The 21,842-nt window shown below is 41.8% G+C and overlaps 1 protein-coding gene across 1 annotated transcript in view; it reads right to left on the reverse strand.

The window, feature by feature from the left end:
• Window positions 1-10,953: 10,953 nt before the first annotated feature.
• Window positions 10,954-21,842, reverse strand: part of PDIA5 (protein disulfide isomerase family A member 5) — a 101,640-nt gene continuing 90,751 nt past the window's right edge. Inside the window, exons 16-17 of the mRNA XM_051787623.1 lie at window positions 16,660-16,794; window positions 10,954-13,619 (exon numbers count right to left, since the gene is read on the reverse strand). Of these exons, the coding sequence (XP_051643583.1) occupies window positions 13,539-13,619; window positions 16,660-16,794 (216 nt within the window). The 3' untranslated portion in view covers window positions 10,954-13,538. The remainder of the gene's footprint in view (window positions 13,620-16,659; window positions 16,795-21,842) is intronic.

Consider the following 21,842-nt stretch of genomic DNA (forward strand, 5'->3'; position numbering starts at 1 on the left):
GGCGGGGGGCGGGGAGGGGCGGGGCCGCGCCGTGAGGGGGCTCTGGGGCGGGGCCGCCGTGAGGCAGCGGCGGGGGGGGCTGCTTCGTTTATCGCAGAATCGTAAGGTTGGAAAAGGCCTTTTGAGATCGTCGACTCCAGCCTGTGACTGAACACCACCAAGCCCCAAATGACACGCCCAGTTTTGCCTTAAACACTTCCAGGGACAGAGACTCCCGACACCTCCCCGGGCAGGCCATTCCAATGTCTAATCACCCCTTTCTGTGGAGAAATTCCTCCTCACGTCCAATCTAAACCTCCCCTGGGGCAGTTCAAGTCTTCTTATCCTGTCGCTGGTTATCCGTGAGAAGAAGCCAACAGCTCCTCTCGGGTACTTGTGGAGAGCGACAAGGTCACCCCTGAGCCTCCTCCCCTCCCCGATAATAACTTATGAAGACTGCGGCTGGCAGGTTTCCACCAGGTTTGATGGACTCGCACAGCCCTTGGCATACGCCTGGCACTGTGTGAATGACCAGAGGTGTGCGTGGCATTCTCTGACAGGGACGCCGGAGCGTGTGTGATGGAGATGTGGTAGGAAAAGTGCACTGAGACAAGACCAGCTGCTACACTAATTTCTCTCATTTCCAGACAAGTCAACTGGGCATGTTTCAACAACAAATGATAATACAAAAGCGAAAGTTTGCAAATCTCATTACTAATCCTAAAGTTAGGTTCCTATTTTAAACTACTTTCATTACTGATACAAGGATAATTTTTTCCCTGGGCCGCTCTTTGACTTCTCTGTTTTCCTACCGAATCACACAGTTTTAGTCTGTTGGCTCAAATCTCAAATGAAAGCAGCTTATTTCCTTGCTAACGCCTTTTAATTTCTCCTTCCATCTGTTACTATTTCACTATCCAAGTGCTTGCAGCATTGCAGAGTGTTGGGGTAGAGGTAATACACCTTACACTGTGGGTTTTCAGGCTCTGCTGAGCTCCACTCAGGAGCAGGCTGGTCAGGAAGATGGCACTGAAACTCATTAACACACTCCAACCTCAACTCTGCCTTCTCCAGGCAGCATAAGCCATTTTAAGTGGACACCTGTGGTAACCCCGGATACCAGTGGGGCATCACCTGACTCCCCAATCCCTGAGATAGTGTATGTGAATGCAAACGATTCCGGTATGGTAAAATGATCTCTTAGATCTTACCAGGTCTTAATTGCTATTGCTGGAGATTTGTTTCACCCTTTCAGCCTCTAGGCTTTCTCCTCCATGCTCCAAGCAAAGCTCAGCCAAGCTGAGATCTCAAGCTCTCTGTGTCAAACAAGGCTGCAGCAAGGGGTACAAGGTTAACTGTGGCTCTGGAGCTGTGTATCAGAGCGGGAGGGAAGACTAGCAAAAAGACAAAAATTTTTTTTAGAGGAGAATTGAGACAAGGTAATGTTGAGGCAGGGGGTCATGGAGATGTGGGAGAGGAAGACAGGTGCAGGAGAGGTCACCTGCAGGTGCTTGGTAAGGTAGTTTTTCTCTGAACATAAAAGCTCAAGGAATGTCCTGGAGACCATGGGAGAAGACCCTTTTCTGAGCTTCCTTCTTGCACTGAAGGCTGGTTGCTGGGAAGAACTGCCAAGGATGTGCACCTCGAACGAGTCTTGCTAAAGCAAGGGACGGAGGATTTGTGTGTCTGAATATACAGCTTGGCATCTCCAAGTTTGTATCTTGGCCTGTCAGGAAGAAACTGTGCTCCCATGTCAGGCTTCTGTAGAGCAGAGCATGGGAACATCTCAGTCCTGACCGACTAGGCACAATTGAAGCACACATTTCAGAAGATGATACATTAATCTGAATAATTTCCACAGAGTCCTTATCCTGTATAAACAGAGTGCACAGTATTACAAGCTGCTACACAATTTAACAGCTTATGATAACATCTACTATAATGCAGAGAACTAGTGATTACTTAATTAGAGGCTGTCTAAAGGTTTGTGATAAGTGCATACGTGTGTAATTTTAATTTTTCTAGTTCTTCTGAACTGTTTATCTTTCAACCCTAAAATTCTCTCGACCTTTTGTAAATGTTTTAAGGAAAAAAAGATAAGCATTTTGCATTTAAATAAACAGGACTTCAAGAATTGTATATACATCTATTAGTTCAGACTTATATATTCCTAGGGGAAGGAAACACATTATTCTTTATTTTCAGGTGAACCTGGCCCCAAGAGGCTAAATAAATCACACAAGGTCACCGAGGGAGGTAGTGGCAGAGTCAGAAGTGGGGTTACAGCTCCAACGCTCCTAGCTTTCACGGTGAACTTAAATTATACCTCTTGTTCAAGAATTTGCATGTCTAACAAGCCAGTTACACTTTAAATTGCTTTTTTTCCTTGTCCCATTCACTCCCCTAAGACATGGAAGCAGTAAAACATTGTCAGAGGGGCACCGTGCAGTGAATGCATTAGTGAAAGCTGCAGCCAGAGTTAAAACTGAGATAAGAAGCAAATACAGTCAGTGCAAAGAGAAAACAAAGGAGAGCAATGTAAGTGTTACAGAAGGAGAAGAGGCGAGGAAACAAATGTGAGTACAAGGCAGGGTATGGAGAGTGTCAGAGGCTGAAGAGAGAGCTGGATGGGAAGGACTGGTGACAAAGGAGTCCCCATGGTGCCAAACGCCTCAGAGGTGACAGCGAGGTGCATCTCCATGAGCACAGCAAAATAATGAAGCCAGGCAGTTGCTTAGTGTGTCATCAGCCAGCTGAAGGCAAAACCCAACAGTGAATGCTCAGAGAAGAGTTAGGACGGGACTTATCTCACCAAAGTTCAGTGATCTGGAAATTGCCCTCTGCGAAGAAGCTCTTTGTTGCTATTTCTCCTCTGTCACTGCAGGGGACAGACATGTCCAGCCACATGTATACACCTTGGGTTTAGATGACTAAAGGTAGGGAAGACAAACCCTTAGGCCCTGTCCACTGGATTTAAACATGACTTTTAAATCAGGTTTCCCCAAGGAAAAATATCCAGCCTGAGGAGCTGGCAGTAGTTGTGCTCATCAGTGATGGAGTCAGAGGAGCAACACAGAAGTAAAATTTCTGAAAGGACACACAGAAGGTCAGAAATTGGACTTCAGGGGTTTTATCAGCAAATTAAACTTTGGAATGTATCAGAGTGCTGATCCACTTTGTAACCTGTTTTTAGAAGGGAAAATAAAAGCCCAATTTAGACTAATTAAACCCAAGCCCTTTCATATACAAAAAAAACCCCAAACCAAAACCGTAAACCTCCCCTTCTGTTTACTAGACATCTTTCTACTTCTATTGCTCCTTTTTCTGAACCTTTTTTTTCTTATAGCTTTCTTAAAATTTGATGCTTGAAGCTGGAGGTATTATTCAAACTGGGGCTTTAGCTAAAAAACATACTAATAATCCATTAGTGCGCTTCCTGTTTCTTGGATAGAAATGCCAATTCCCACAAAAAAACAGGTATGTTGAATCAGTGAACTCATGTTGAGGGCAGCCCAGCTTCATCATGAGTCCTTTACACTCTGAATCAGGCTCCTGAAATCATGGCACTGCCTAAAAGCCCGTGACTTTCTAACAATTCTGCACTCTAAAAAATTGCATCCCATTTTAGAGGTTTTAGAGAAATCTGTGTCCATAATCACATGAGCTAAGATTATATTCACTGGAATGAACTGTTCTTGCTAACACAGCATCAGCAGAAGTGTGAGTAAGGTCATAAAAGTCATCAGCAGAATATGGAGTTTATTTTCTTGCTTCTCTTTCAAAAGCCTCCTCCACTGATTCAGTCATAGGGGCCTGTGCTGGGCAGCAGTTTCTTTCATGGAACAGTAGTATTTAATTCTCAGGGGCTTTACAAGTCTGAAGCCACCTCATAATGTCAGAGAAAGTATCTCACTGGTAATAAATGCAGATGTTAGAACAAAATACAGTGTTATCCCAGCAGCTCTTGTTGCAGCAGGGCCCAGCATGATCTCCTGCATAAAGAACATCCTATTTCTAAAAAGTAATCTTCACACTGCATCTCAATTAGTTTGAAAAGCAATGTGTATTTAATGCATTTTTATTTACAGGGCCATAAGCATTATGGGCTTATGGAAATAACACAAGTGAGCTTTTCTGATGATCGTGTCCCAAAGCCATTCCAACAGTAACGGGCTCTCTTTGGGGCTTTTCTGCTTACTTTATTCCCTTTCTGGTAGAAGCAGCTGATCTGGAAAGCCACATGAATATACTCCTAGTACACATAATCCCTTTAGTTCCCTACATGACTGTAATTGCACACATTGGCAGACTTTGTTTGTATTTAAATATTTTCATAGGAGGGAAAGTCATTCCAAGCTGATCACTTCATGAGGCCAAAAATTTCATTAGGAGCCATTTCAACAATTACAATAAATAAGAAAATAATTTGTTGGTACAGTTGTTCCATAAACACTATAATTTATATTAAAATAACTCTTGGTCCCTAACGAAATTTGTCTGTTTATGATAATCACCACAACAAACTTATTGAGTTAGAAAGAAAACACATATGGCTTTGTAATCCACAGGTTTTTCTATATGAAATTTAATTCAGAAGGATAGAAAGATTTCTTAGGACTGAAGGGATTATAGGTACTGTAATATCTAATAAGATTATAAGATGGAGGTGGTGGCTTACTGTAACAGAAATCCACTAAGACATAGGAATATAGTAAGACATAGGACTGCCAGGACTTTCTGGGTTATCAAATCCATTCCCCAGGTACTGCAGGCAACTGGATCACATGATCCCTTTAATACATTTTGTGAGCTTCCCACTAAAACTAGGTATGGTTTCATCCCCCACTACGCAGGTGGATTTTTACACCCTCAATATGCAGGTGGATGAAGAACACCTAATTGATAATTAAATTATTCATGGCCAATTTATACCCACTTGCTCATACACCAAGACTGCCTACCTTTAATATTCCCCCTACCTGATGTATTTACAGAAAGTAATCAAACCACATCTCAGTCTTCAGCTGCTGGGCTAAACAAGCTGCATACATGGCCATGAAAGGTTCTCGTCCTCTCCTCATCTTAGCAGTTCTTTTCTGTATCCATTTCATTAAGAATCCACCTTTCCTTAACACAATCAGAATAATGCATTTTATTCCAAGCAAAATCTTGTTGGAGTCTTATTCAAGGGTGTTCATGCTTCCCTTACTTTTCTAGAAATGCCTCTCCTATTGCACTTTAAACTTTCAGTTGCCTTTTCTATGCCCACGCTGCACTGGCACAACTTACTAAAAATCTTCCTGTGTCATTCCAGGTTTCCTGCAGGATTTTGCCTGCTGCCAGCTCTCTTACTATTCCAGTGGCCTCACTCCTCAAGAAGTTCTTGCTGGGCAATATTTGAACTTTCTCTACACTGATGATACCTCCTAACTTGGTGACTTCAATGTATTTTTATGATCAGACACCTCTGTTTTCCAAATGGGTCATTATTGAAAATAATTATAATTATCAGTCTTAAGACTAACATTTTAGGAGCTCTGAATACTTTTCTTTCAATACAGTTCAACTTCTCATCTTTCAACACTGTGTATGCCTACAAATCTCAGGCTTCTCCATGTAGGAGATATAAATTTGTACACAGCTCCTCATCGGCTATTGTATTGAACTCCAAACACACATATTTCCCTTCTTTGTCTAGCTAATTAATTAATCTATCAAAGAATGCTATCGAATTAGTTTGATATTATCTAGCCTTGGTAAATGCCAATTCCATTTTGTTCTGTTTTCCAGTAACTGTCATGACTTTTATAATTCTCCCACATTCTTTCCTAAAGCCTGACATGAAACATTGCTGTACACAAAGCAAAATGTATTGTGCCTTTTGAGTGAAATCCATGTTTTATTTGTCTTTGGTATAGATCAGTTGCTTACATCAATATATAATTTCGACTACCAGGTAGGGGTGAGCAGCAGTTACAGATGTATTGGCTGACTCTCTATATTCATAGCAGAAATGTATATGCATCCCTTTTTATTCTAAACATTGCTAGTACCACTTTTTAAGAGGAATACAAATTCAGCAGGCTGATCCAAACGAGACACAGCTCCATAATCAACAGGGCCTTTTCCCAAACAGTTTTATAGTCAATTCAAAACATGATATATGTTGCAGAAAACCAAAGGACAACATGTACAGTGACTTGACTTGTATGGTGATCACAGGAATTGGGCATGGAAAAATATAGGTTTTGAAGAAACAACAGTTGAGGAGGATTTGTCAGAGAGGTGCTGGATGATTGTTTCAGATAGAGATAAATTACACATGGTGTTGTCTTCTTTGTGCTTAATTTTTAATTATGTTTTGGGCAGTACGCAAATTGAAAGAAGAGCTGGTAAGAAACTAAATCAAGACTTGAATTTCAAGTCCATTGCTGACCCACAGACTTTGCATGTCCTTGGGCAAAATGCTTTGTTGTTTTTTTTCTGGTCTCACTGCCTCATCTGTAAAACAGAGATAACACTGCTTCTTTTTTTCCAACCTGACTATTTACATAATAAAAGCCTTCCATGCATGACAGACTCTTATATATTTGTACAGCATCTAGCATAATGAAGACCTGGATCTTGGGACTACAATACAAACAATACACAACAATTAAGATTATACATCCATCCAAAATATACCTAATGCACCTAATACAGTGGTACCTCACCAGAGATGAGACTTTATTCCACAGTGAACTCTGTTTCTATGATTTCTGTGGTCCCTCCTTTTATGTTGCTCTGTTGCCTAAGGAAAGCTTTGGCAGAGAAATGGGTTTTAGGAAAGTCAGGAGTCCTGTGATGAACCTTTTATGGTCTCCTGCAGGTGGAAGGCGCATTGGACCCCGAAATCCGAAGGGACCTGCCTGGAGCTGGGAACATGACACAGAACCTCTGCATTTCTGCAGCAGCTCTCCTGTGGCCCCATTCACCTCCCGCTGAATTGGGAAAGTCTGCCTTGAAGGATGCTTGTCCCTCTTTGAAAAGGGAAAAGAAAAAGCCTGTCATCCATACTGTCCCTGGGGAAGAACTGTGTACCCACCACAGGTCTGCCTAACTCTGAGCTGTCCTTTCCCTCTCGGTAAGCAAATCCTACACCCTTGGAGAAGTCTCGGGATGTTCTGGGGATGCAATAGGAGACGCTGGACCTCATCTGCCTGTTCCATGCTTGTGAGGTGGGGCACAGTAATAAGCATCCCCTCACCAGCAACCTGGAGGCTACAGGATCAGAGCTCTGTTATTGTGCTGCACATCTTCCTAGGAAATGTTCTCTCAAGAGTTTATGCTGAGCTTGGAGAAAGACAGCTTCCCATGCCAGAACTTTTGGGAAGTGGGAAGCATTTTCCTCATAGTCTGTATGTCCAGAAGATAATGCCAAAATAATGTTCATGTTAGAGGTCAAGCTGAGTCTGTGCTGTGATTTCTCTGCACACCAAGAGAAAATACAACAGAGGGTGCTTGGCTGCCCTGAGCTGGTCTGTCCAGGCCCTGAGGCAGGGCTGGCTCTGCAGCTACTTGGCATGGAGAAGATGAAAAGCATGCATAAATTAGGAGCTCTTAAGGCCAGTTTCCTTCTTTGGTCCCAGAGTAACTGGCCAAGCATTTGCAGCAGCAGACCAGCCCCTCCCCATTGACAGGTGACATTCTTTAGTGCTTCCCTTGTGCTGGCAGATACATGATGACATTAACTGTGCAGCCCTGCCCTGGCTAAAAAACATGGACATTTAAAAAAACCTATTTTCATCACCCCCCTTTTCTTCACAAGTTTTCTTACAAATAAAAAAGAGCAAGAAAAGTGATGGTAACTGGATTGTTAATAATACATAGTTGTAACTGATTTATTTGGCTTCCCATCCTGCTCAAGGAAGGTTGCATTGTTTTGTGGCTATTGTTGTGTTATGGGAACTGAGGCTGGATACCAAGTGTCTGTTACAAATGTTGGGCCCCAAATTAAACACCCACACATACTGAAAGGACCGGTAACACAACAGGAAGGATTATTCATTTTGCAAGCAGAAAAAATGACAAAGTAGAGGAGTGACAAATGCTCTGGATAAATCCAGAGCTCCAATTTAATGCATGGGATAAGGACCTCTTTTTCCAAATAAAGACTCCCAACTCTAGCAGTTCCTTACTTCTCCATAATTTAGCTGTGCACATATTTGGCATTTAGAGTGTGTCGGATTTACACATTTGCTACCAAATGAGCTGCAAGAGCTAATCAGCTCACGCAGAATTGCACATATTAATGAAGAAGGCTCTTCTGCATGCCTGCGATGTAGACACCCACTTAACTGGGGCACCAGAGACTAATTTGAAAAGATTTTGTTCACGTAGCTCTTTTCCTATGATGAATGCTTGCAGGGAATTGTGCTGTAGAGAGAGGGAGCAAGCAGTATCTGCAAAATCTAGCTAAACGGTTCTCATTACTGAGTGATGGAGGAGCAATAGGAAAGATAATTTATTAGTGGCTTAAAGCTAATGAGAATAATTAGCACTATGATGCTTTCTAAGCAAACACAGAATAAGTGTTCCTTAAGGATTGCCGTCTCCCTGCAGGAGTGGTGAGTGCTCTGGGCAGGAGGACAGAGGACTTCCAGAGGCCGGCATCTTACAAACCAAGGACCGGGTCCAGCAGCTGAGTGGAAACACCCAGACACTCTCCTGGCTTTAATTATGGGCCAGCATTAGAGTTGTGTTTTCCTAGATTTTGGGCTAACAGACTACCTTTTTTCTGATCTCAAAACCAGCTACACTGGGCTGATGAATACAGAGTTTACACTTCAGCTTAACTCCTCAGAAACCAGGGGCTGGAAACTGCTGCCTTAGATACTGAGATTTTTTGCAATATTGCATCACACAGTGCCTGCCAAAACCTTGACAAAAGCCAAGCCAGTTTAGGGTGTTTCGCAGGGAGTATTTCAGCAGCACTGGTCAGTTCTCAGGAATCCTGGCTGCCAGCAGATAAAATGGCATTTGGAGTAATTTCCTTTGTGGACACCCAGGTACCCTCCTTCCTCACTCAGTAAATACAAGCACAATGCACAGAGAAAACACAGCATCTTCTCGTGACCAAAGAAAGTAACAGGACAAATTTTGGTTTCCAATCAGTTTCAGCACAGAGCAGTTATGTGCACAACCGGATTAGCCAAAGGGCTGCACTCCTGTGGTTCCAGCAGAGCCATGGAACACTCAGGGATGCTGGGCTGCCAAAGGCAAAGGAAATGCCAGCGTTTAAGCCACAATGCTCAGCACCTGCTGATAAAAGCTAATTTCCCCCCACATCTCAGTTTTCAGAATTTACTCCTGCAATCCCAGTGTTCCATTACAGACCCAATCTCACTAAAATAAGCCTATTAAATTAAAATGAGGTGCACGTGGACAGCAGTCCCCACTCCCCCGAGTGCCGTTTCGAGCAAATAGGTTGTTTCATAGTTTGTAAAATGCGGTTGGCAAGGCCTCAGTGTTATTCTAGGAAATCCATGTAGGCAACATTTCTTTCTTGTAATATAGCACTATCAAGAATATGGAGAGTGATTTTGCTTTTTATTTTTTAAAAGGCAAGCAGACAAAATAGCTGCAGGCTATGTCACCAGGTCTTGACTTTTCTTTTGAAAAGCAGTTTGCCTCTAAAATCAAAATCACCCATGAAGCAATTCCATCTGAAACAACTGTGTCTGAAGCATTCTCTTAGAGCTTACTCATAATGGGAGTTGTATCTGCTTTTTTACTCCCAAATTAAATGCTGCAAGAACATAGACCTTACCTCTAATCTTTTCTCACCATTAATATCAATCTATCTCTGTGGATGACTATTGAGAGAATTTTAAGGCAGCAGGATTTGGGGTTCTAATGTGTTCTGAGTGGGAGTTTAGAAAAATTCTCAAGGCTGTTTCACCCAACTGCAACTATTTAGGAGGGGCTTGGGGGTCAGTGGGGCTGTCAGATCCAAAATGCAATTTTACAAGGGGAGGAAAGAAGAAATGGAGATCTGCTAGGTTGCTTTTCTTGATTCAGACTGGAAAGCAAGTCTCTTCTTGTTTCCAGTCCCTCTTGTAGGAGTTGCTCTAGTTTGAACAAGTAAGGACATGGTTATTTGGTCAGAGATAGATGGAAAAACCCCTTTACAACAGAGCCAAATTATCCACTCAGGTTGCAGAGGCTGGGATACAAGCTTATGCTCATCTTGAAACTCTAACCTGTGTTTCCCACATCCCAGAGCATTCACTTTCCCCAGATCTTGTCCAGGCTCCCTTTTCCCTCCTTTTGGTGGATGAAACAAATCCAACATATCAGCCTCTTTTATTAGATGGGGGAACCATTTCCTATCCAGCTGCTTCTAGTCTGCACAAAACGCTTGGTCCTGCTGCCCTTCGTCTCTTGGTCCAACCACACAGCAGGACTAGCACAGCCCTGTGGGCTATTTATATCTTGTTTAAGCCAATGCTGAGGAACAAAGTGATGCACAATCCTTGCTCAGCCTCTCTGCTGTGTACACGTTTTACCCTTCCTTGACAAGATTTAATCTGCTTAGGGTTAACTGAATAGCGGACGTCCGAGACCTTTGAATCACACCTTAAAAAGGCTGAAAGACCAAACCCATAATTGCAAGAGCAGAATTTCTGATTCACTGCAAACCATTTGTTATCAGCAATTAAGTTTCTTGCTGATAAATGATTCATGACTTGAAAGCCCAGATTACTCACTTTTAACCATGGCAGAAATTCCTGCGTGATTATGAACGTCTGAGCTATGCATCTTCTGGGATGGGCTGTAAAGTCTGAATGTGTGAAATGGCCAACCATTTAATTACAGAAAACAAAGAGCTGGTACATATAAGATACTTTCCATTCACCATTTGTAGAAAAAAAGTATTTCAATTTCAATGTGACTGATGCAAATATAAACATAAACTGACTCAACTAGCAAATATAAACACCAACTTTTTCTTTACTGGAGGCAACAGAATTACAACAGCGTGACTGATATCCAGACCTGGTCTACTAATTAAAAAGGCTTGGAAGCAAAGCTCCGAGCTCCTGGTACACTCTAGTTCACAGTAACTAAGGCTTTTGTCAGCCATTTGATGTAATCATTTATGGTGTTCAAAACTGTATTATTCAAAAACCATTCACACCATAAACCAGATGAGTCGTGACCCTGTAACAGAAGGTAAATTATTCTCAAATATTTTATATTTGTGCATTAACACACAATTAGCCAAGAAAAAATGAATGCCCAAGTCCAAGAAGTAGCTGACAAAAGACTGAAGGGAAAAAAACAAGAATCTTTAATTTTATTATGGTGTAACCAGCTGTAAGGAATTACTGGTCTGAAGCACAGTGTGCAATTGTTTTATCCTAAACATTTACTAAAGCCTATAATTCAGAATGATCCTGACTAGTGATATCACCATTGGCAAGCTATCATTTTTTTCTTTTAAGTCTACATTTCTCAGCAATTAGCACAAACATAGGCACAGCCTATGTACAGAAATGCTCAATGTTTTCTGGAGACTGTATTTCTTTAGTGCCAGCTGCTCTGAGATCAAAAAAGATGCACTAAGTTCTGGACTGAACACACTCGATAGTTTGCTGGTAAGCAAAAGAATTCCTGTTAGAGATCAAATTGCATCAGTATGTATTGTTTCCTAAATGCAGGGCAGAATGCCTGCTACTAATGCAAGGATAGCTTGAAATAAAGAATTACCATGATCTTCTGCAAAAGTGCTATACACAACACGAAGTAATGTGCTAACTGAAAGGAAAAAAACCCACAGTAAGAGACTTAATAAATTAAGCTACTTTTACTTTATGATATTATGTACTACCAGGCAGCTGATTTTTTGAGTGAAGAGACTCATCAGGTACCTAGTAAGAGAAGATACTTGGCACAGCTCCATGGCCATTCCAAGTGATGTCATGGTTAAAAAGCTGGCTACCATACAAGGCCAATTAGGCTACTGGTATTCCACAATACTCACTAATGGCTTCAGCAGCCAAACATACAGTGCCATTATTTAGGCAAGAGAGAGGAGGAAAAAACACCCAAGAAGGAGGTGAGATGCCTGTTCACCTCCTGAGCAGCCCAGCACTGAGGAGCCAAACTAGCAGAAGAAAATGAGATGGGCAGACTGAGAAGCAAGAGGAAAGTTTCAGACCCAAGGCACAGCTGTCTGCTGTAAAAAGCTGTTTGTCCCCCTGCTGAGTACCAGGGCAGAGGGAGGCTGACCTCACACCCCTCCCATGCTGCCCAGCACACCCACACTGGGCTGTCCCCAGCCAGTGGGTGCTGAGAACTCATCCTGCACATCCTGGTTCTTCCTAAATCATTTCCAGTGGGGAAGAAGCTGAACAAGGCTGATTAATGATAAAAATACTTGTATTTTTTAAAATTTATTTTCAGTTCAATGTGAATCACAACTTCCTGCCCCTCTCTCTCCCTTCCTGTGAAGACATAAGTACCTCCAGATAAACTTTTTTGTTGCTTAAGCATCAAGAGTGTAACACATTTCAACTGCTGCTGATACAGGTTTTACAGTGATGACTGTCAGAGAGATTGTTTGTGCAACTCTTTAAAGAGCAAAAAGGAAAAAATCCCTCCTACAAATGCAGATAAACTTTTGGAATGTAAACATGTAACACACACAATTACTGCATTATCAGAAGTACTATGCATTTATCAAAACAGTTGAACATTACACTTTCCAACACATATTTAATATGACCCAATCAGAATTTGAAGAGAAACTGTGTACCCTATAAGGGTAATCATGTACCCCTATAAGATAATAATTCCTACCATAACTTACAGATGCATTTGACAATACTGATGTCAAAAAAGGAGGGTTTAGTTTAATTTTACCCATGCTCTGCTATTTTTGATGCTTGGCTTAATTCACTCAATACATTTTATAAAGGTATGTAAACAGTTCTGATTTAAAGACCAGAGATGTTTAAATGACATTAACAGATCTGGACTGGTCAATGTTAATGTCTTCGTTAACTCAGATATCTTATTTATCCCTGAGCACCTTAAAATTGTTCCCCCCAAATCTCAGTCAAGAACATGTAACTATTTCAGAAGAACGTAAAACTGCATTTTGATAAATCTCTGTCTTACAAATCCCATTTTCCTTCACTGATTTAAACAAAACAAAATCAAACCCTTTGTTTTTTACATGTACTGCAATACCTTAACAAAAAAATTCACCCTAACAAACAACATCACCTACAGACACACTACAGACTACAAAAATATTGCATAGGAGTGTCAGTGGGCATAGTCTCCCAACATGAGAGAAAATGCTAAGTTTTCTTTAAAATGTTATGGCAACATTCTAATTTATTTTCCTTTTAAAAATCAAGTGGTTTCACTTTATTTCAAAATTGTACAAAATGGCCATGGCTGTTTATAAAAAAAAGTCTCTGTCTTGAGAATATGTGAAGTCTCAGGTGCGTCAACAAAAGACCTGGAACCATTCACAGTGCAGCGGAAAGCTTCTTTTGAGGCAGAAACTACAATTCATCCTTCTTCTTTCCTACTCTTTCATGGTCTCTTTCTCTCAGGGTTCGCATGAAAGTGGTGAATCCAGACTCCTGGTTTTGAAGGAAGAAAAATAAGTGTCATATTTTTGCACACAAACCAAAACAATGCATTAAGAACACTTTGAGTTTCAGTTTCCCAGCAGAATATAAACTAAGGAGCAGTTGTTTTAGTTTCTGTACCCCACAGCAGAATATAAACTAAGGAATGGTTACTGCTTCTGCGTTCCCTCATCGTGCCATGCTCTGGTCCCAGTGCTGCTCTGCTGCAATGCAAGGGGAAAATATCCGTGCACATTCCACATGTCAAACTTTGAAGAAGTGGGACACAGAGAAAAAGGCCCCAAAACTCACAGGACAAAGTAAAATCTGTCACTAGAAGTGCCATTGATGCCTTTTTGTTGAAGACATTCAAAGACATTCTTGAGCCGCATTTGTATGCTACTTGTGTAATTCTGAAAGCAGTCACTGGGTCATTTGTTGGCTATGCACACATATTTGCCACTGTTCCTCATCCCATAACAGCTTTGATGATGATTTTCCTCCTTTTCCAAACATTCCAATGATGGAAATCACATTATTTTCAAGCTATTAAAATTATGGTAAAAAATTTCAAACCTGGATGCCTACATGCCAACCTCTGTATTCCAACAACTTAGGATTTCTGGTTATCAAAGGCTGTTGGATGCCAGCAGTTTCCTTTTCCAAGGAAAGCTCTGAACACAGCTCACAGGTATTTCAAAAGGCTCAGATGGGTGGAGGTGTGAACACTGTCTGCTGGTACCCCAGCACTACAGCTGTCTGGGCTCGTAGCACTGTTCCCACCCAATGTGACCATTTTTACTTCTAAGTAATCCTGAAACACACCAGTCAAAACTGGTGATAAAGAGGGAAAATACAGAAGTCAAAGTCTGACTTAAAACAATGCTGGGGAACAACAAAACAAAACAAAGAAAAAAAAAGAAAACAAAACCAAGTCACAAGGCTGGGATGCTTTTAGAAGGTTGAACAACAAAACACTCTTCTAAAACTATTCACTGTTCTTCAGCCGAAATAAATGAAGTGACAAGTTTTGGCCATATGTCACCTGGAGATGCCTGGCAATCAAGGGCCCCCATGAAAGGAGCCTTGTTTTCAAAGCTGTGCATCTGGAAGTCATTTAAAATACACTTGGGTCAGAGGGTGTCCTGACTCTTCCTTGCTTTGGTTGCTTGGGGTGAAATGCCCTAAAATCTCTACTCCAGAACAGGCTTGACTCCCTTGACAGGCTACGACTGGGGGTCATGCTCTTCCCCACAACCAGTGCTCCAGTGTGGGGTGGGAAATAGCTGAGAGCTCCTCTTCTATGGGCCATGGCTCCTGCTGTGGCATGTCATGTTGCCCCCAAAGCAGCTGACATCACCCCTCTTCTTTACTGCCCACAAGAAATAATTATGCACCAGCTGGACCACTGAACCAAATGTGCATGGACATCTGATTTAGTGCCAGAATCAGGAGCAGAAAGCAGGTCTCCTGGCTCAACTGCTCTCTCATTTTTTAAAGCACAAGATGGTTGGACAAGGTGGTTCAAAAGTTGCTGTCATGCTGATGAGAAGTCCTTTAAAAGCAAAATCCCTTGTCACTGAAAGAGATTTGTGAACAGACCTGGAAGCCATGGAAGGCATTGTGCTAAGCACTGCCTCCAGCATTGCCATGATAAGCAAAACAAACCCTAATTCAGTGCTGCACAAGCAGAAGACCATAGGTCCCCAGAGAGGTGGAGGGGAAACACAGCTGCCAGCAGCAGAGAGACTGTGATGTTCCTGTTGGGTAATTTAATTCTACCCAAGAAAGGGTTGGCTGCACGTAGGGGATTAGTTAGCCCACTTTCCAGCATATGGATAAACATCTCCCAACTGCTGTGGCCTCAGAGCACTCCTGTATTGTATATAAATTCTTTATCAGCCACCACAGAGCCTTCCTTTTATATATAATTTCTCTAAGTATGGGTTAGAGATGCAAAAATTGAGGCTGAAATTTTACTTAATTGTTGGCTACTGCACCCATCTTTACTTTTGAGAAAAGATCCAGAATTGGAACTAAAGCACAGTATCCATAACAACGCCCAGAGCAGCACCATGAAAAGGTAATTACTGGGGTCCAAGTATGCTGAAGAAAACTAGGAGGCGAAGCTCCATCAAGACTTCCCTAAGATCCTGACTAAGAGAGAATCTCAGAATTTGGCTTTTATCTTCAAGCTTCTATATAATTTGGTGAGCTGTAACAGCAGCAATAACTTCCAGTGAAGAATCTTTTATCAAAATCACTGGATGGCTCGAAGACCCCATGTTTTTCTTGCATAACCCAGCTTTTTCAGGCAATCAACTGCTGCTTGAAAAGTAACCTCCCTCTAGGAGGTTATGACAAAGAAGGCCCACAAATGACTGAATTGCTCCCCTATTTTCAGGCACTTTACAACCACAGAAGACATTATGCCATTTCTGCCCCCGTTTCTTGCATGTAATTAGCTGGCCACAGCAGGACAAAAGAATGAAACTTCAGCCCAGGGGTAGAAGGCACAATTTGTCTTCCCATCCTGAGCGCGAGGAGTGAATCTGATTCAGGGCAAATGAGATATTTAGTTTCCCCTGTACTCCAAAGGACAGCTTTTTCCTGGCTATAAAACCAATGGTCTGTCACCATTTGGCAACCTGGTGGACCTGTAACACGTTTGCAGTGTTTGCACGATCCAGAATGGACAAGAGTAGGTCCTGTAATTTCTGGCATTTCTGCACTCAGCAGCAGCCCATGCAATAAACCCTCCACTTTCACTTGGTCCAAATTCACTTGCAGATTTCAGCTTAAAGAATGAAATATACTAAAAGCATTACCAAATCTAATCCTTTTTTCCTCTTCTCATGTTCCTAAAAATAGACCAAGTATGTTCCTAATGCAGAGGTGTGGTACACAATGATTCATCCATGTGAGACAGTAACAGAAGCAGCTAAACATTCTTCCAGCATGGTGCAAATTTACTCCATAGTAAGGAGTAAGGGAGCGCAGGCAAAGGAGACTTTCCTCCCTGCACCAGGTGATGACTCTTGCTTTCACTTACCCCTCTTTCTCCAGTATATTTTTCCACAAACTTCCCGTAGTTGTAATAGTTGAAGGTGGGGTAGCCATCAACCCCCTCCTGCTTACACAGGTCGTGATTCTGTCCTTTGGCACAGTCCACTGCAGCGTAGGCGATCTGGAACACAAGAGATCAGCTTGAGGCAGGAGAAGACAAAGCAAAACTACTTCATGGTGATACTGCTGCAACTTAGCCTTAGCACTGAGTGAGACCCAAGTCTTCTGCCAAGCACACAACGGTTTCAGTAAGGGCTCAGCTGTGGAGGGGATCACAGGGTGGTCATCACCTGGCCTATGCAGCTGCACGGCACGTTCAACCTACAGAGCAGAAAACCAGCTTCCCAGCCTCCCTACTGAGCTCTGCAGTAGACTCCAAACAGGAAATCCAGAGGCTGTGTTACTGAAACCAAATACAAGCACAGTGGTCACAGCTCTGTCACACTGCAGTATTCTTCCTCCACTTTGGTTTTAAGTGATGAACGGTGATAGGGTGACTTTGATAACAGTAATGACCCACCTAACCCACACTCCTTCCTGTGGCATGGTTAATGCTTAGAAAAGTTACCAAACATGGTGGGTCACTTATGCAGGCTATTAATAGATTAATGATTTCTACCCCGAATAGCTTTTGTAAACTCCATGCACTTCTTCCAAGGTCAAACCGGGATGGGTCAGAGCCAGTGTGTTGCCTACCAAGCAGTGCACATGGGGAGGAAGGCTGCTTGCTTGCAATCTCAGCCTGTTTCCTTTCCTGTCTTTTTTCCATCTATCCGTTAAGGAGGGGACTGTAGTTCTGTGCAGCCATTAGCAAAGTGGGCTTTAATTCCTTCTGAAACCTCTAGATGCTACTGTCACACAGACAAACCCTGAGCAGGAAAGAGCTCAGCCTGTTGGCAGCAGAGCAACACCCTCCATCCCTGCCTGCTTCCACACAGGGCAGGGCGAGGAAGCACAGCCTCAGAGCCCCAGAGCGTCAGCTCAGGGCAACTCTAGTTTAAAGCACTGGACATTGGAAACCTGACTCTGTGAAGTACTGGGGAGGGGCTGCCTGCCCTTAACATTTCCAATGCTGAAATAAAATGTAATTCATAGGCTTCTACTCAAAGCAACTGGGCCCTGTGCTGTGATTTCACCTTGACTGTTCCTGCGAGCAGCAGCTCTGGCTCTGAACATTCACTGCTCATGCAGACTTGCCTTCACAGCCTGGGACAGGCTCTGCTGAAGAGCAAGCAGGTTAAAGTACAAGCTATGTAAAAAACCCCACCAAATTAGAGGAACGACTTTTTGCAATTGTGGGTTACAATTTATCAAGTGCTAATTTCATAGCAGACACATCTTAACTTGAAATTTCCGTTCCAGGAGCCTCCTTCAAACAATCTGATCAAAATACCTTTTGCTTGCATGACTTTAGGGTTGCAGTTAAACTGTTCTTCCATAATTAAAAGATCACTTAATATTCCACAATGCCCTCCTGTTTCATGGTGACACTGTCAAAACGAGAAAACCTGATCTCATTATCCTAGCAGTAATTAAAGAGATTGGCAAGGCCAACTTCAGTTAATTTGCTTGTTTTGTTTTGGCTTTGAAAGCCTGACAAGACAGTACTCATTAAGATCTTGCTTGGGTCTATCTTCAGATGGAAAGCACTAGATAAAGTGATCAGTGCTCTTACCTTAAATATTTGGTTTTTGTTTTCTCATTTTAAACATTAATAAGGCTATTACAGAACCAGGACTCTTGAGAGCTGCTAAAAACATGTATGATCCCACTTTTTTTTTTTCTTTTTGTAAATACAAAAACTCCTACTTATTCAGGGCCAGTTAAAATGAAAAGTTATGCATAATAAACTGTAAAAGAGCTTCATCTAAGTATTTATGCCTTCCTGACCTTAGCAGCCAGCCAAAATTTAGAGCTCTGTTGACTACTTCTGTGTAAAGGATAGCTTACAACGGAGACAAATATTTATTTTCATGACACAGCACTAATGTAGAAAGAATACTAGAAGTTCTGGTTCCTTAAAAACTGGAAGAATAAATAAAATCATTTTTTCTTACTGCTGTAAATATCACACAGGGAGTGATTACAGTCAGAAGAAGGGGAAGGCATACATGGACTCATCTAGATCTTAGTAGCTGGTGTGAGGCATGAAACTGTTGTGACTGATGACCTATCTGTTCTTAGTGTCTTGGAGATTAAGAAAATTAGTTTTTAGTACACTGGAAGAAAGAGAAGCCCCCTTTATCTGTAAATGGGTGTTTACCTCTCTGTAAACATTGAAAATGGAATTGGTTGGAGCAAAGAGTCCAATTTCATTTACAAAAGGCTTCTGTGAGAACAGCTCCCAGTGAGGAGAGGGTAGAGTGCAGGAATGCAATGCTGTAAGTCACTGTTAACCTTGTTCAACACATCTTTACCTGTTGCCTCAAAACAGATGACTGAGGGACTTTGAGGAGGTGGCTTCTGGCAGAAATGCTTAGTAGCCTGCTTGAAATACAGATCTCCTTTACAGCACACGGAAACCTAAGCTGGTCCATCTGTGTGTTATTTGTGCAGTGAAGTAACATAGAGAGATCCCATTCTAAGGCTGTCCACAACAGCACCATTAGCCTAATGCTATGTCTAATCTAGCAGGTCTAATGGGACATGTACATCTGGAGTAGTGTTTGGAGGACATGTTCGTGAGCTGTTTCTCTGCAATACTCCCAATGCAAGCTCCCACACAGCCCCACGGACCCACTGCTGCTCCTGCAAACACCATTTGGAGCCCAGCTCCTCAGAACACGCCTGTTTGGTTATTTTTACAGCCAGCGAGAGGAGAGAAATGGCAATTTCCAAAAGCCTTCTAACTCATACGGACGTGAGCAAAATTTCACAGAGACGTCTAATTCCCAAGACTGTATCTGAGACTGCATTTCAATGCCTGCTGCCAACAGTGGCTGAGTAAGAGTACTTAGGAGAGCTTGAGTGATTACTTTAGAGTGGAAATGTTAAGGCAGCCTAAATATAGAGGTTGCTACCATCTCTATGCACTCATTATCATAGCATCACAGTCCTAATTGTCTTGCCTGTCTCACAGCGGAAGATTAAATATAGTGCACTGTAAGAAGAAAAAAGTAATGCTGGAAAACACTTGTAGCAAAACACACTTCTGGACTGAGGACCAACTCTTATCTCAGTTCTATCAACTCCAGACAGCTGAACTCTCAGACACACCAGAATTTCAGCAAACAGCACCGATGTCATTTGCTTCTTTCTGTTTGTGTTTTCATGGACAGTGAGTATTAAACTCCACTGCTGGTAGAGGTGTCTCCTGCTGCAGTTTTCAACAGAGTGAATTACTACATGGCTACGCTGAAAGGCTGCACATGAAAAGATGCAGCCCACAAAAAGAAAGGCTTTGCTTGATGCACTGTAGGGAGAGTTTCCTGTCGTTCTCAATCCTCTTAGCAACAATTAGTTTTTCTGCATCACTATAGAGGAAAACTAAGTTGGGAAAAAATAACAACCCGAAGAATCTTTATCAAAATGTGGTTAAAGACTTCTGGAGAATATTACTCTCAGAGTTATCTTAATTTCAACTACCAACAACAATTTACAGAGAGGTTCACTGGAAAGCACAGGTTAGCAAGACCCACATGCTTTGACCTATAAAACCACAAACTTTATTCAGCCAGAAATTGCAAACAGATTAAACATAAGACATCCCTGATACATACCCAGGAGCCAAGACACTTGGCATCACCTCTCATGAATTCCCTCTCATCAAGAAGGGAAAAAACCCTCGAAAAATCTGTGAGAGGAAGAAACTCTGCTAACACTGGTCCAACACTTGTGTGTGTGTGTCCATTATGGAAAAAGCCAGTGTAACAGCTTTCAGAAGACAAGATTGATTTTATGCAGATTTTGATTGTTAGGGTTAAAATTTAATTTCTTGAGCTTTCCTCTAACCAGAGAGAAAAATCCACTGAAAAAACATTTCAGGAAGAAAAAAACGTACATGCTGTATCTGCAACATGCACAAAACTCCAAGGGATTATGGATTCTCTATAACCTAAAGCTTCATTGCCTTAAATATTGACAATACATCATTGTATACAAGTTCTCTCTCCAGAGCCAGTGCTGTTCAGTAGCTGTAGCAGGAACAGAATAGTTATCAAATGAAAAGATAATCAATCAGAGACTGTTGACCCCAGAATAAGTTTCCTGGAGTACATTCAACTTTCTTAGTGTTACTGGTAGTTCCTCACAACTGGTATGCAGCCTACAGTAATTCATATTATCGGGTGAGTATGTATAATAATGCATAATAATGATAACAACAGCAACAACAATAACCCCACCAGGTAAGTATGTATTTCTCCATAGGCAGTATAGTTGAATATCACTCTAGAAATATCTGAGACAGGAAAATATGTCTACCTGAAAAGGGAAGTCCCACAACAATGTTTCATGGTTTTATCAAAAAAATGAGAGCTTAACTACAGAGTTGCAAACTTAACCCTGCATGCCATTAGAGCGTGAGCACTGCGTGACCAGCTCTGAAGAGCTCTTACAGGAAATAAGAGCATGGCATATTTTTCAGATGAAGTGGTCTGATCACAGATGCTGAGCTGTTGCAAAAATCAGAACTTTTCATTTCGGTGCTTAAACAGGAGTGGAGCTATGCTGAAAACGTGAGCACTGATCTCCATGTGCCTCAACTGTAATAGAAGGATGATGCCTTATTTTGTTACTAAGTGTTAGAGAGAAAAATAAGTACTTGCAGTCTAATCCAATCATACATCAGGAATCACAGTTCCCTTCCAGCAGAATTACGAAACAACTTTTTTCTCTGGAGAGATCTTACAGGTAAGAAACAAAATTACATCCAATAGTTCAAATAAATGTGTAGAAAATTGAAAGTGGGATCCCTTGACCTTCCAGGTAACTTCCTCCTTTCTGTTCTTTAAGCTCTTTCTTTTTAACAGCTTGTCTCCCAGTCACCACGTGATAATAAAGTAAAAATACCCCCTGCAGTCCTAGTTGCTCTCCTCTTAAAATATGTACTGCCACACACTGGTTTATTGATTCAAGGAAATAAATATCTGCTAGAGCTAATATTGACTTTTGTTATAAAAATGGAAGTGAATAACTAACTGAATATTGATTGGAGAAAGGAATGATATT

The sequence above is a fragment of the Manacus candei genome, unplaced genomic scaffold (assembly GCF_025592945.1).
Source record: "Manacus candei isolate 608988 ecotype Guabito, Panama unplaced genomic scaffold, ASM2559294v1 h1tg000023l, whole genome shotgun sequence".
Classification (NCBI taxonomy): Eukaryota; Metazoa; Chordata; class Aves; order Passeriformes; family Pipridae; genus Manacus; species Manacus candei.